Source organism: Falco biarmicus, chromosome 9 (assembly GCF_023638135.1).
Source record: "Falco biarmicus isolate bFalBia1 chromosome 9, bFalBia1.pri, whole genome shotgun sequence".
Classification (NCBI taxonomy): Eukaryota; Metazoa; Chordata; class Aves; order Falconiformes; family Falconidae; genus Falco; species Falco biarmicus.
In genome coordinates this window covers 3,562,857-3,578,185 of record NC_079296.1, presented here as the reverse complement: position 1 = coordinate 3,578,185, position 15,329 = coordinate 3,562,857, and the positions used below count along the sequence as shown (strand labels likewise).

The following is a 15,329-nucleotide window of genomic DNA, read 5'->3' as shown; positions in this document are numbered from 1 at the left end:
TGTAACTTCAAACTAAAGTGCCATTTATTGCATTACCTTGCAGCTTAGTGAACTGCCAAGGCTGGCAAGAATGCCCCCACCCAAGATTCACCCAACACAGCACCTTGTGACAGACAGCCCAGAGGGACTGTTAAATCAGAAACTAACTTGGTACAAACCCTGAAGGTTCTGCTTCCTTGGGAATTCCACAGATGAGAACCAGAACATACATCCAAGTTCTTGGATAGAAATTTTTAACATACAACATAATACACACTTATCACATATGGATTGCCACTCTACTGAGGAGTATTTTTATTTGTCATTTTACATGTTTTATTTGCAACAAACGTTATCTCTTTCACTCATATCTCTATTTCCAATGGCCATGTTCCAGGAGCAAGTTGTTTGATCCCAGTAATTTTATATTCAAAGAATAAACCACTGGTTTAGCTGCCAGCTGCACAAATGCTCAACTTCCCTGTGTGCCTGGCTGTGCTGCTCAAGACTCCTCCAGTATGCACTGAAATGAATGTGTTTCTAATTAAGTAGTTTCATGAACACGACAGCTTCAATCTCAAAAATACAAAGTCTGAACCGCGGCAGGAAGTCTTAAGACTGCAAATGTCTCATCTAGTGGAACCTTGGCTAATCTAATGAAAGGAAGCAGGAAGAGTGCAGTATTCCAGAAAACCAGCCATTTATTAACGTGTCCAAAAGTAGACTCTGTCACCAAGCACAGGAAAATCTGAACCTGTAAAAGTTAATTAACTGTATCACGTCCATCTTTCAATCCCCCAGTTTATCAACAAAAGAACAATAAGAATGCCTAAACCCTTAAAACCAAGCACCCCCAGTAAGATTTTAAGGAATTACCAAAAAGCTATGGCTTAAGATATATGGATCAGCTTTGGATGCAATGAATCATCTTTTCTATTTCCTAGCGACAGACACTACATGTAAAGGCAACACAGCGTATAAAGCTAATACAGGGATTGCATAAAGGCTGCAGTACCCCGACTTCTAACAGTGTTTTGAAAGCTGTTATTTCTTTAGACTTGTACTACTAAACACAAAAGGGCTCCAGTCGGGTGCTTCACAGGCCATACAGTGCATACACTTGGACAGACTGGAGAAAGCAGGAGGAACAATTTGGTACCACAGAACCACAGAGAGTGGTTTTAGCATACCCACTGACAGGAAAAAACCAACTCTGGTTTCGTTGATCCATATGAAAACGGAAAGTGAGCAGCAGTAATTTGTTACAGTATAACGTGCTAGTTTTGCAAATATTTGTGTTAGTTTTACAAATAGTCAGAGAGATTTCCACTAGGGAATGAGGTAGAGCAGAGAAGAAAACATGGGTATTTCTTTGAGAAACATTTAACACATGGGTGAAAAAACTGAATCACGGGGCACTGGGACATGGCACTGGTCAGAGAATGACAAGCAGAGCAGGTACGTGCTATGAAGGGCTCTGGAAGGTGAATAGCATGTTTGATGCAAAAGAGAATATGGGGAAAGTAGAAGGTAAATGAGGAAGGTTGACAAAACCATATGAAAATAATTATTTTAAGAATTTTTCAACACATATAAGCAATTGCTTGGCATACAGAAGCCAGAGTGAAAACACTGACTGGTCAGAGCTTGGGCAAAGACGTCTGGAGCTACACAGATGGCTGCAGCCATATTTCAGACATGAGCAGTAAAAACCCACACCATTTAGAAATGGATTAGATCTGAAGACTAACAAAGAATTTCACAAATTATGAGAATAAATTAAAAGAAATTTAACTCAGTTTTATTCACAAACGCTTGTAATGACTGAAAGACACTGAAGAGGAACAACAAATGGGAGGCACCTACAAACATCCCAGCAGAGAATCAAGGGAAACAAATGCAGGTTTCATCTTGTGTGAAAGGTGACAGGTTTGGAGAAAAGTGGATCTCTGATGCATATATGGAGCACTTGTTTTTGAAGGTGTGTGTGTGAAATTTATTTATTCAAAACTGCTTTAAAATAACCATTACTGTTAATCACCCAAATGTGGACCTGAAAGTTTTCTCCATGAATAACAAAACTCAAATTATCTGAGTAACTATGTTATCAAAATTCATTGTATCAGAAATGACATCACTGTTCAATGACACGTGAACAGCAAAGCAAATACAAAGATATGTTAAGGATAAGTCACCATGATAGCTCCTTACACTCCCAAAAGTTTAACTATGCAAACATCATAAATAACCTCAACAAAATATAGTTCTGGTAAAGAGTATAAATATTTCAAATAAAATCAACCAGAGAGATTATATTTTTCTGTAATCACTCCATCTGACTGAAAAGGAAACACACCTCAAAGTAATTGTTGAAGGTTCATCTCAGGCTTCATAAGTTGCTTTTGTCACCATTTTTCTTTATCTCGTGTTAATCATACACCATTACTGAAATACTCAGCTACCATCCTGTACAAGGGAATGTTGTGTTCCTCCTCTCCCCCATTCCGAACACAATACAATAGTTCAATAGCTCTTCCTAACTGCTACTCAGGTCCTGAGACATGAAACTCTCAAGCAGTTTTTAATATTTTATCAGGTTAGAAGTGTATTTCCAAGCCTTTCAAGTGAACTTCAGTAAGACACATTGCTTGTATAAACAGGAGAAACACTCCACCAACCTTTAATCCTTCTGGGACTCATGACAGCTTAAAGACTGCCCTTCAGACCAGTCTCTGCCTACTGCTTGACACTTCATCATTCCTGGGGCTTCTTACAACCACAACTACTAATTACTCAGAGTTGTTTGATGGCAGCCAATATCCATTAAGTGCAAAATTAAGAAGTATCAATTCCTACTGCGCATATTTACTGCTTAAACAAAATGCCTTCCTAAGTCTTTTGGAACAAAGAGAAAGGTTATTACTTCTCTTGTGCTACACTGGTTCCCAGTGCAATCAGCGTTATTTATAATCAAATGAGTTATATAGGTAAATATCAAATCATTAAAGTAGCAATGCATAAGCATGAATATGGATATTGTGGACTTAATGGCTATATATTGCCCATTTATTACAGTTGCATTTTTACAATTTCTTTAATTCGTTTCCTTAGGCTAACTAGAGACCTCTTAATTATGCTCCCAAGAGGTGGGCAACTACTAATTGGAAGAGAAGCAGGTGAAATAGAGGGACATTTCCTCTTAACTGAAAAAAACCACCACCTTTAAAAAATACTGCAATTCACCAGAAAAAGTAATGTAAAACCCAAGGATCTCAAAAAAGTTAACAGTTTACAGCCACACAGGGATTTGCACCATTTTGCTTCATTGTTACAGGAAAACTGATTAGATCACATTTACTAAGTTCATGTCTTGATGCACAAATACTGACTTGATGCGTCACTCTCACATCATTAGTACTTTACTCTCTAAGGTAGTCTCCCAATTTCTCTTCACATTACTCACTGAAATGCAACAGAATTCAATCAGAAATTTGTTGAGCTAATTGATGCAAATTAGAAACTTGACTGTATAAATTGGCATGATGTAGAAAACGTACAGCTAAGAAACCAGAAGAGCAACTACAAGAGCTTTTAGTGAGTACACAGATGTACCAGGCTAAATCAAAATGCCTACCAAGAGGCTCATGACGAAGGAATCATTGTTTCCAGAGCAGCAGGAGTACTTGCCCTCCAGTTACCCCCTCCACCTACTTAAAGGAGCATATTGAACTATATGCAGATTTAGAAAACAGGAGAAAGGGAGCTAAAAAAAACCCAACTCCTGGAGAAAGGGAAAACTGCACCAATAGAAACGTTTGTTCAGCAGCTGTGCCAGGGTGCTCTCAGAATATATTAATGTTGGCTGCTAAGCAGTCTATCTAATATAAAAGACTGTTTTAATCACCCTAGAAAATATACTGTTGCTTCTGGTAAAAGCCCACAGAATAACCCAAGTGACAATGCTCTGGGACTTAGAGAACGTACTAAGCTGTGTTACCAGGTCAGCAAAGACAGGCTTTTCTTACAGGCTAATTTTAAACACAGACACTGAGAGCAAAAAAGGAAGAAAACAGACACAGTGGGAGTGTTTTTATGCCACATGAAAAACAAACTGGAAGAAGCAGTTAGAAAATTAATAGATTGTTTCTTTCACATCAAGAAATGTTTAAATTCCCAACAACAAAATACACGGACAAGATCTGGCCAAATTTAAGTAGTTGTATGTGGTTAGCTACTGATGCTTGGTGGCAGTATCTCATTAACCAGTACTTTTGGCACCTGCTGGCAGGTACTTTTTTAAATTAGAAAAAAAAAAACAAAACCACAAAAGACCCAAAAAACAACCAGCAGTGCTCCATAGGTTTCCTCTGTTGTTCTGTATTCAAAGGAACAAGCAATCATGCATTAAGGTGTGAAAACTAATGATAGGATTATCACCAGTTTCTCATCTCCTCCACCCAAAATCTTTCCCTGGGCTGAAAATATATCGAAGAATGGTACCTAATTAAAAAAATAAAAATAAAGGATAGCACTCTTCCCCTTGCTCCCCTTCCCCACCCTCATTAATGTAAATGATAGGGATCAGATGATCAAAGTAATTCCAGATACATGTACAAGGTACTACACCATGATTATTGACTCAGCATCCCTTGTACAGAGAGCAAGCATATCAAGAACAAACATTTTGAAGACACAGGCTTTTGGCATTTTCAATTCTGTGGTGAAGTATGTGAATGACGAATGTAGGGGAACATAAATACTAAGTTTAAAAAAAATCATTTCAAGAGGGAAATGGAAAGAAAATTGTCTCCCTTATGCATTGTAAGTTAAAAAAAAATCAGCAAAGAGCAAACTGAAAAAATGAGAAACCACAGTGTTTTGAAAGTACTTGGTGTAAAATGTAAATAAAAGACAAAACGCTGTAGAAAAAAATGTGGAACAGATTCACATTGAGCATGTTTGTGGCAGAGTTGCTATTCACCTGCAACAATATCCAGCCAACCACCTTTTCCTGGTGGGAAAGCGCACTTCTCTCAACAGCTAAAGGGAACTCTCCACACCAAGCCTGAAGTTTCTCTTACATGAAGATGGCTAAAAGGATCTTCAAGTGGTAGGAGGAGAGTTAGTTATTCTACCCGTTCGGTTCTCTGAAAAGAAAGCTATTCTATCTTTTTGTAGCTCTGGAAAGATCCAATGGGTGTTGTGACCCCTTCCCTCCCAAGGAAATAGAACCACCATGGAGTTGTCAGTGTATCAGTCGGGACCTTAGAAGTTTCCTTTATACAAAAAGTTTCCACCACAACTCAAACATTAAAAGCAAATAATCACAGGTGGATTATTTCTTCAAAAACTTTCAAAGATCACAAGTAACAGTCTATGTACCCTTTGTGATTTTCAAAAGAGAAGATTCAAAAAACATCACACAGAACAGTCAATAAATGGACAGTCAACTAAATGAACATGATATTCTATATTCATAAAAACTGAAGAATTCTCATTACTTTAAATTTTGTTTCCATTTCAGCTCTTTAAAATTCATATATCACATTTTCAAAAGAAATAACCAAGCAATAGTTTAAATTACACACTTTTATTTTAAATAATCTCAGGTCATTTCCCCCAAGAGATTAACACCAATACGCGGTAACACTATCTTAAAGCAGAGAGCACGGAACTGATTTCTCAGTCCTCCTAGGCAAAAATGATGTCTCTAAGTTCACATGGTTACAAAATAGATGGACTCTATTTTGAGAAATATATTTATGGCACATAAATTGTTGTTAAATTGACTTATTCAACAATTATAGTGTGTGTAGCTACCTCTCCAATTAAAGTTCATATCTGGCTAAGGTAATCAGTTGTTGTATTTGTGAGCATGTAATTGCAATCTGCCTAATAATTAAACATTTTTAAATCATACTTTTCACACACTAGCTGGCTCATTCATTATATGGACAGGGTGTTACACCATGAAAGAATTCATTCAGTAGAGCTCAGTGACTTGTGTCTTTATTTCCTTGGGTACACTGCCCAAGTGTTTGCTTTTTGCGCACTTCTGCTCCCAACTGTGGGATCTGGACTTTGCCCCTTTTAACATGTCTTTGTCAGAAAGTCGATGAAATCCTCATCTTCAAACCCAGCGTAAAAGCCTCTTGTGGTCCACATCGTTGTCCTGAAAACTCCTAGCAGCATGTACCTGAAGAAAAAGCTGGCAGCAGCAGCCTTCATGTGTTAATTACACATGCGAAGGCCATTATGCAGAGAAAGGGCACCTGCTGGCAGTGCAAATGACTAGAACTTGCCCTTCCTGTGAAGTGAGTAAATTGAACGTTCGTTTCTACAGGAGATAACAGTTTGCAGATCCCATTCTGTGTATCCTCGACATAGGCACACACTTAACATTTAAATCATCTGCAGAGGAACAAGCTTCCTTTAAATCTGCATGTTTCAGTTCCTAGCACTTCACTTAAAGTGAGTTATCCTGGCTGGTTCCTTGCTCTTGCTTAAATGCAGGGAAAGCGTCACACAGAACACTAACCTTCTTAAAAAAAACTAGCCAACCTCCACACTAAGAGCTACACTTAAAATATGGTATCATATGATTCAGTAAGTTTAAGTTTGGGGTTTATTTTTTCTGAGGACTTTTTAAAATGCTAGGGGGCAGAGGGAGGCTGTTTCTATGTTTCCAAACCATCTCCAAAAGCACATTAAGCACCACTCTCCCACAAGCATTTCTGCTACACGGGGAGCCCCGAAAGCCAGCCAGCAGGGCTTGCCAGGAACGACAAAGGCATTGAGTCCCTCACCCTTTTCCATCTCCTTCATCACCTGACTGTGTGACCATGCAGCAGCAGGTCCATGTTTTCCTTGTGCTCTCCTTTTGCTTCCAAGCCTGTAAAAGCCTCTCGTTACCCTTTACATCCCTCAAACTCCAGCCAAGCTTTGGCCTCACTATTTCCGTCCCTGCATGCTCAAGCAATAAATCCAAGCTCTCTAACAGGGCTTGAAAGTTTAACTTCTCTAGGAAGCCTAAGATAAGGCCACTCATTTTGGGCAAAATTCATCTCCCTGTTGCGTACACAGAGGGAAGAAAAAAACCCCACCTGCAAGTCACACAAACTGAGCATGTGCAGCATGCCTGATAACAGAAAGAGCAGCATCTTAAACCTCCTCTTTGTTAGTTACTCAGAGTGCTCATCCACTATTCCTGTGCACAGCAAATGGGAGAGGTGATGTTACGGCTGAGCAGGTTAAACTGACTCTGCACTAAAAAAAAAAGTTACAACTGTGAGACTTTTTTGAGGGGTGCTGTAGGCAGGCTTCTGAACCATCAGCCACAGAGCCCGAGGCATACGCTAAGGACACGCTAACCTGCAGACCCCTACAGTGAGTATGAGGCTTCTTATACCACCTGGACAGTGTGGAATCATAGAGCAGGCTGGAAGGAACCTCAGGACGGCAGCTTCTCCAAGCTCCTGGTCGAAACAGGGCCAGCTTTGTCATTATATGAGGTTGTGCATGGGCTGTGCCAAAATTTGTCACATCACAATAACGAGTAAGTTTTTGAAAGGTTTACATTCATTCCCCTAAATAAGGTAAATAGCATGTTCTAAACACACACTGGTAATAAAAGATCACTGCAGGAAAATGAATAGCTTTCCCCCATCCCCAAGAGAAGTTCAGGGAAGCAGAAAAAAGAGAGTATCTTCTCCACTGTATTCTCTTCTGTTGGAGTCTTAATTCAAATTTTAACATTTAACACAGATATGCTGAAAAGAGATTTTAATTATACAATATCGAAGTTGTAGCATTCCGTATTAAGAGTATTTCAACATACTGCTAGACCATTATATCTTGCCATGAAAATAAATTTTTTACTTACTAGGTCAGTTGCTTCCTTAATATGCTGATATATTTTTAGAGTAACAGTTGCATCATAAGAGGACTTAAGACTTGCTATACAGAAATGTGAAAACTGTTGTGAATGTAAGTGATATATATACATATATGTAATATATATATACATACACACATAAATATAGCCTTACCAACAGTAGTCCAATAGATGTGGGGGCAGAACAGGAATGTAAACATGCTGCCAGAACATCGGGTAGAGCATAGCTGCAGACCCATGAATGCAGGCAGTTAACTGAAAAACATATTAAAACAGAATCATAAATAAAAGAAAAACCAAGCTTAGAAAGGTAAAGTTAGCACAAAAAACCCTATCCATTCTGCTCTCATATCAACATTCTTTATTAGCAAATATACAACGTTCTTGTTAAAAAAAAAAAAAAAAAAAGGTATTGGTGGGTGAAGGATGACTGCTTTATGGTGGTTGTCATTTGACTGACTTTGTAAACAGCTGAGAACGTGATTCATTCAACAAAGAAAACCTGAGAAAAACCCCCAGTGTTCTACAAAGCAACAGAAACATGGAAATGAAAACACAATGAGAACTAAAAAATAGTAAAGGCAAATCCCCCAATCCTGGTAATTACCATTCATTAAATACCATAAAGCTGCACTGAAATTAAAACAGAAATTGAAAAAAATGTGGCATATGTTTCTTAAGAATATGTCATACTAAACTCACTGGCTAGATTTTTATTATTTAAAAGGGATTTTTATCTAATTGCCTTTCACCAAATCATTGGATCCTATGAATTTCTCAGTTATATTGTTAAAAACTCATTCAGAATAGTTTTGCTGTTAGCAGGTACTGAATGGAAAAGATCACAAACAGCAAACGTAAGTGCCAGTCAAGCCATGGGGAGAATCATCACAGAGCTTTGGAGGAAATTATGTCTCTCAATCTTATTTCAAATGATAATTAATAATTTGGAAAAGAAAATAAGCAGGATATTTGTCACATTCACTAAGGATATTAAAATGGAGAAGGTGGCAATCCTCAATAAGAAATCTCAGTCAAAACTATAGTCAAAATACCACAAAATACACACACACGCACTTGGAAAAACAGAAAATAAATTAATCCGAACACTGATACAAAGAGACACATACAAGGAAAGGACTGAGAGGTGACAGGCAATCACATCCACCCTGACAGTGTTTTGCAGTTTAGAGTGTCTTTTAATCTCAAATGATACCCAGCACAACTACTACGTGTTTCACTTGTGAGACCCATTTTGAAAACGATACTCAACAAAAGCCTACCAGTTATTTGAAGATACAATGAAATCGAGCATATAATGCTTGTCTGGACAATAGGAAGGAGGGAGAACACTGCTTACAAATGCCAAAAAGACAAATTCTGAAGGACTGAGGTCCTTGTGGTGGCCCTGAAGTTGTGTGAGATGAAACTAAGCAAAGGCAAATGGTGACATTAATCCTAATTCAGTTAGATGTGGTGTAACCTTAAAAAAAAAATAAATAATGACCCTCATTATTATTAATTTCCATTAAGACAGACTACTGAATTATACACCTCTTCATAGGGAACCCACGACTGAGAAAGAAAATGGTCTAGAAGAGCTAATACAGTCTCTTAAGGCTCCATGTCAGGGAAAATCATCTCTAACTCTGGATGTAGTTTGGCTTACTTTCAATGCCAAAGCCTTTATGTAATTCCAATTCTGTTTCTCTAAGTAATAGAACCTGGTTTTCTGATTAAAATGCAGGTCATTAGGCAAGAAGATGGAAGACAGGCACATATTTCATGTGCTATTTTTAAGCCTCTGAACAATACAGATCTGGGTAAGCAATGAGAATACACCAAGGGAACATGGAATTTTTTGGAGAATTACTGTGCTTTGCAGCGCGGTTCAGATAAGAACCACGGTGAGGTATGAGCTTTGCAAGCAGGTGTTTTTCAAAAACAGAAAAGTGCCTATAAAGATGAACCAAAATATACTTCGCAATTTACAGCTCAAAATAGCCAGAGATTTAAAAAACCTGTTTAGAGCCCAAGACCCAGTGTGCCGGGTGTAAACCCATACAGGACTTTAATGACAAAAATATCAGACATAAACTCCTCCAGTTTGAAAAGCCAGAATTTTAAGCTATACTTTGTACCTAGTTGAGAGATATCATTATTGTGGCTAATACATATGAATAATCTGTCTGTTTAATAATGCTTTTGAGTTCAAATCACTCTATCACCTAATCAAGGAAAACCTTAGACAAAGAATGGCCTACTAAGCCAGATCAAAACCCCCTTGCCTCCCAGTATTCTGCCCAACAGTGGTCAACAAATTATTAAAACCACTGATTAAAACATTCATCAATAAAACTGGTATTTCCCACTTTCTCCATTACCACCACCAGCTTGCAGCTAACATTTTGTGTGTCAATGAATTCAAATAAATACATTAAAAAATGCTGCCCCATCCATTCATTTTGAGCCTGTTTCCTCACAGTTTTTAATGTGTGCTCTGAGTTTTGAGCATTTTGAGACAATAAACAAGAAAAGTATCTCCTACTTATCTTCTAAGAGACATACATGATTTTCTCTATTTCTATCAAGTTCTCTACTTAGCCTGGTAAAGATACTGGTGGATCCTACTCTGCTTTCCATAATTGAGAGATTATTTTCTTTATTTACTTGCTCTTGTTACACTTCTCTATACTTTTCATTCTTTTACTTTATCATTTTTTATCTGGAGTAGATAAGAACTCGTGCTCAATGTGGGCAAGCCATGAACTTATCTAGTGGTACTACGCCTTCTTTTTTGTTCTCTCTCTCTTCATAATAATTTTTCTTGGCTTCTAAGCCTTCAACTGAGTAATAAGATGGCATTTTCATAGATCGATGGATCTCTCTTTTAAAAAACCTCCACTTTCTCTTTCAGAGTGGTAATAATCACTTGAGTTATTCAGACCCTGATTGCTTACATGGTTAGAAGCGTTTTCTCCCATAAGCATTATTTTACATTTATCCATGCTATGCAACAAAATTACTGCTACTTTTTTTCTCCTTTTTAAAAATAATTTTTCACGAGGACATTGAACAGCTTCCAGAGTAGAACACTGTTGGACTGCTTAGCAACTTCCAGAATTAGAAAAACCATAAACTTTTCTCAACTTTCTCCCCCTCAACATTTTAGCCAGTTGTTTACCCTCAAGACCACCAAACTGTCCCGTGCCATGAAAATTTCTTGAACAGCTTTGAAGAATTCAACATAGTTCAATCTTATCTAGATATTTAACAATTGTTAAGATTTGAGGCATGGATTTCTTTTGCGTATTTACTCTTCCCCAGCAGCCTTTGCTTCTGCCTTCACTTGTTCTAGTTCTGATAGTGACAGGTTTCAACTTTCTTCATAAAACTATGGCTCAAAGAACTGTAGTTTCTTTAAGGGAGAATGCTAGTACACCCAGTTTTCAACTCCAAATAGAAATTTCTGTAACCAGATCATATCATCCTTCAGACTTGTATTTCTTCTTGTGTTTCTTTTTCCAGAATCCATTTTGATCTTACTTTCTTCAGACTTCAGCAGCTGCATCGTGGTGTGCAGCAATGAAGCTTCTCTTCACTGAGCTGCTCACTGCTGCACAGTCATCCCACTTACCAGGGCTGCAAACAAAATCTGTTTGCACCCCTGATTTCTGTCTTGTCTATCATGTCCATCTCTTGGCCTACATTCTTTACCAGTTCTCTACCATATTGAACCACAGATAATCTGGCCAAAAATTTTGTTTAATTACTGACATTCATCTGCACAAATAGTACCGGTTCATCTCCATTCATCTTAACACCCACTCCAGCATCTCCACAATTTCATTAAACTGTCTCAAGAAATATTGATAAAATCTGGAGGCAGTCTTGTCTGACCCTCTTTTAACATCCCTTAGGTTTTCATTTTATCTCCCATGAAAGCTACACAGCCACTCCTCACCTTAGCAGAGCTGGACTTGGCAAGTGTCACAACATGAGGGTCCACAAAGCTCCACAGCCCCCCACTGCTGATAACGTGTTTCCCTAAGTGAGAACACGCAAGAATTTAAACCAGATTTGAACCACTGTCCTAAGGAAATAGCACCCTGGGAAGCAGACTGGGTACAGCAAGTACCTGAATGAGCACCTGTTCAGTCGTTCTCAGTATTTTATTAGCAGGTGAACATTATTTTATGGTCCATATGGGATGGAAATATTGGTATGTTGGGACACTAATTAAAGCCAAAAAAAAGCTACAAAACCTTTAATTTAGTCTACGTTTATGACTCACAAAACACTAAAGATTTATCCCTATCCCATTGTATCTCAACTTACCTTTGTATTATTCTTACTGGAAAAGATGCTCCTCTCTCACAGATTAGATGAAAGCCATAGCCTAGCTCCAAAATATGCAGCAGAAAAAAAGGATATACCTCCCCACTGTAGTTTTTCCTCTATATTCCTAAATCCTTTATGTTTTCTGTTTCTGTTCTCCAAATCAAAAAGATGTCTGGAAAAAATACTGTTTAAAAATTTAATTCTTACTGTACAATTGCTTCTGTGAGGATCAAATGGATTATTTCCTGACGTTATTATATAACATGGTTGCCGCTGTAGAGGAGTGAACTCAGTAATCCAAGGAGGCCCCTTCCAAGCCCCCCTCCCATTGGTTTTAAAACTCAGCACGAAAAGATTAAACAGACATAATGCTCAACACTGCAGACATCTGAGCAGAACCTGTCACTTATTTTTGAGATGTACTCCCACCTTGCTATCTGGCATGAATTCAAATAACCTACTACCATGGGTAAGCACCAGTACTGTCCTTCAACTCCGCCAAGATAAGGGCTCATAAAAAAGAAATAGCATATTTGCTGGAGACCTCACCTGATTAGTGATTGCCATACAGAAAACAAGCACTTAATAATAAGGCAGCCTGAGAAATGCCCAACTGTCAAAACTACAGGAATCCAGCATTTTGAAATAAGATTAGTTCCACTACCTCAGCTTCCTGCAGCTGTTGCTAGAGAACGTAAAAAGATAGCTATGTAAGAGAGACACTGACTCCCTAATTCACTTTTCACAGTTTTATATTTAATACTCAAAGCCTTATTTGAGCAAATTAAAACAATGGGATTTTGTCACACATATAAAAGTTATAAAGTGATCAACAGGCCATTTCCCAGTGCATTTTACTCTCTCTCCTGATGCATATGCACCACACTGCTTTACAGATGCAGTACATCGCTACAAATGTGCAATATATACTGGAAGAAATGACCACCTTCTGCATGTTTGTAAGATCATTTCTCTGCATTATTCAGGGCTAAAAACAAAGTAGAAAGCTTAAGACTAAGCTACCTAAGAACTAAGCACTGAAAGCCGGGCTGTTGCAAAAGCAGGTCAAGATCTATACTGGCAGGTTATAACACAGCAACAGAGCTCTTGGGAAGGAAGAGCTCGTACATTTAAAATCATGTAAGATCCTGTAGAACAAGACCTGTGCAAGCCCTTACCTATGTTGCATCACAAGGACATTTGGTGAATGCTATTAATCATGTGCTGTCTTTTCTTAAGGACCACCATTTCCTTATCCTCTGAGCGCCAAGGCATGTCAGAAACCAACCAGAGAATAACAGGTTGTGTATTACAGCTCTCTGTGACTTGGAAGAAATGACATGGGAAGCTCTCAACTCCCAGGAACAAAAGGGTTTCCACATCAGAATGGTATTTTTTGCTTTGTACTAACACTCAAAAAATAACAGAAAAATTACGTAAAGAAATACACCTCAGTATGATGGAGCCAAACAGAAACATCACAGAAATTCACCAGTTTAAGTCTTTTAACAGTCATCAGGCTTCATGAAAGCCACTTTTTTATAATGAGAGGCAACCTGCTGCTGTCCTTATCACAAATAGTTAACATGCCTTGTTGCAGCAGGGCTGCATGAGCAAGTTATGATGGAAGAGAGAATACTGGATGCAAGGAAAGCTCATTTCATTTTTGCAACAGCATGCTCCCACCAGCAGGTGATCTTCTGCCAAGCAAAAGGGTTTTTTTATGTATTTTGGTTCATATCTGGCTTTTCATGAATACATAAAGAAACAGAACGTGAAAAATTGCTTTAACATTTTTAGAAACTGAGTTTCCTTTTGGATGGAAAAAAGAAAAAAAATCCAAGAAATCAATAATAATTCTTCCATAGGTTCAGTACACATAGTTTATAGGATAGCTAATAAACACAGCCTCATTCAGTTACCTCTAAATCTTATTCAACTTAACTATATTAAGGGTATTTCAAATCAAAATTTGAATTTGATATGATATATTACAGCATAGAATTCACTTCACCATGAAAGACTTTCTATCCAGGACTGCTTCATTTTCTCTCTCTCACCTCATATTAAATTCAAGCCTTAAGCATGAAGCATGCCATGTCTCTCAAAGTTAGAAGAAATTAACCGCAAATAGGTCTCTTCCACCTTTTTGTTAAAAACCTAAAAATTAAAAACAAAGAAACCAATCCCTCTCACCACCACACCACCCTCGCTTTACTTTGAGAATTCTCAGTTTGGTACATTTCCAGTTACAAGGTCTTGGCTTCCGCTGAGCACAGTTTGAAATAAAATAATGCAGCTTGTTCCTACTGCTGGAACATGCAGAGCAGAGCGTGCAGGCAAGGAATCACTGGCTCTGGCCCAACACTTCAAACCTGTCTTACACTGTCACTCCAATCTTGGAGCAGTTTATATATAAAGTTGTAAGATAAGAACACACAGTATGAATACCCCTCCCTACCGAAGAACCAGACATGCTTTTATCTTGGACAGAGGCAAAAGGAAGAGAAATAGCAGAAAGATAGGGAAGAAAACACAACGCTACTTGTGAAATGGCTCATTAAGGAAGGCAAAGTGACAGGTAAGTAATTCTTCTTCCCAGGCTCTGTCACAAAGGGAGAGATTAAACCAACCAACCACACAAATTTTGAAATGCTTTGGATAGCCGTTCTCGTCTTTTCTCCTCTCTGATAATTTACTATTCTTTCCATTCTTTAGGTTTCTGAAACAAACACCTCTCATTTTACTCAATTACCAGGTCTGGATTTACTTTTTCTTGTTTTAATACAGAGGACATAGAACACTTGGCAGACAGAAAACTTAAGATTTTACAAGTTTTCTGTAGTATTAAACTTCACAACATTTCAATTCTTTCACTTAACTAAGGGATTGATTGTAAACATTTAATAATTACTAATAGGTCCCAGAGATCATTCTAACTCTCCTAGTTTCACTTACCTTTCAAAACAATATTGTAATAGTTCTTCTGAGATTAAGTATGAAGCCTTACTCACTCTCAGTTTCTCACCCTGTATACACAGGCCATCCTTACATGATTTTATGTACATAATTTCAGCCTTCAATAGTATTCACATTTCCATGAAGCAGTTTTAAT

The 15,329-nt window shown here is 37.9% G+C and overlaps 1 protein-coding gene across 4 annotated transcripts in view; it reads right to left on the bottom strand.

Annotated features, from left to right (window-relative positions):
- The window catches only part of DENND1A (DENN domain containing 1A), a 216,679-nt gene that overhangs the window by 100,697 nt on the left and 100,653 nt on the right, over positions 1-15,329 (bottom strand). For all 4 annotated transcript variants that reach the window (XM_056352995.1, XM_056352992.1, XM_056352996.1 and 1 more), the window contains exon 10: positions 8,028-8,128. In XM_056352995.1, coding sequence (XP_056208970.1) covers positions 8,028-8,128 — 101 coding nt within the window. The remainder of the gene's footprint in view (positions 1-8,027; positions 8,129-15,329) is intronic.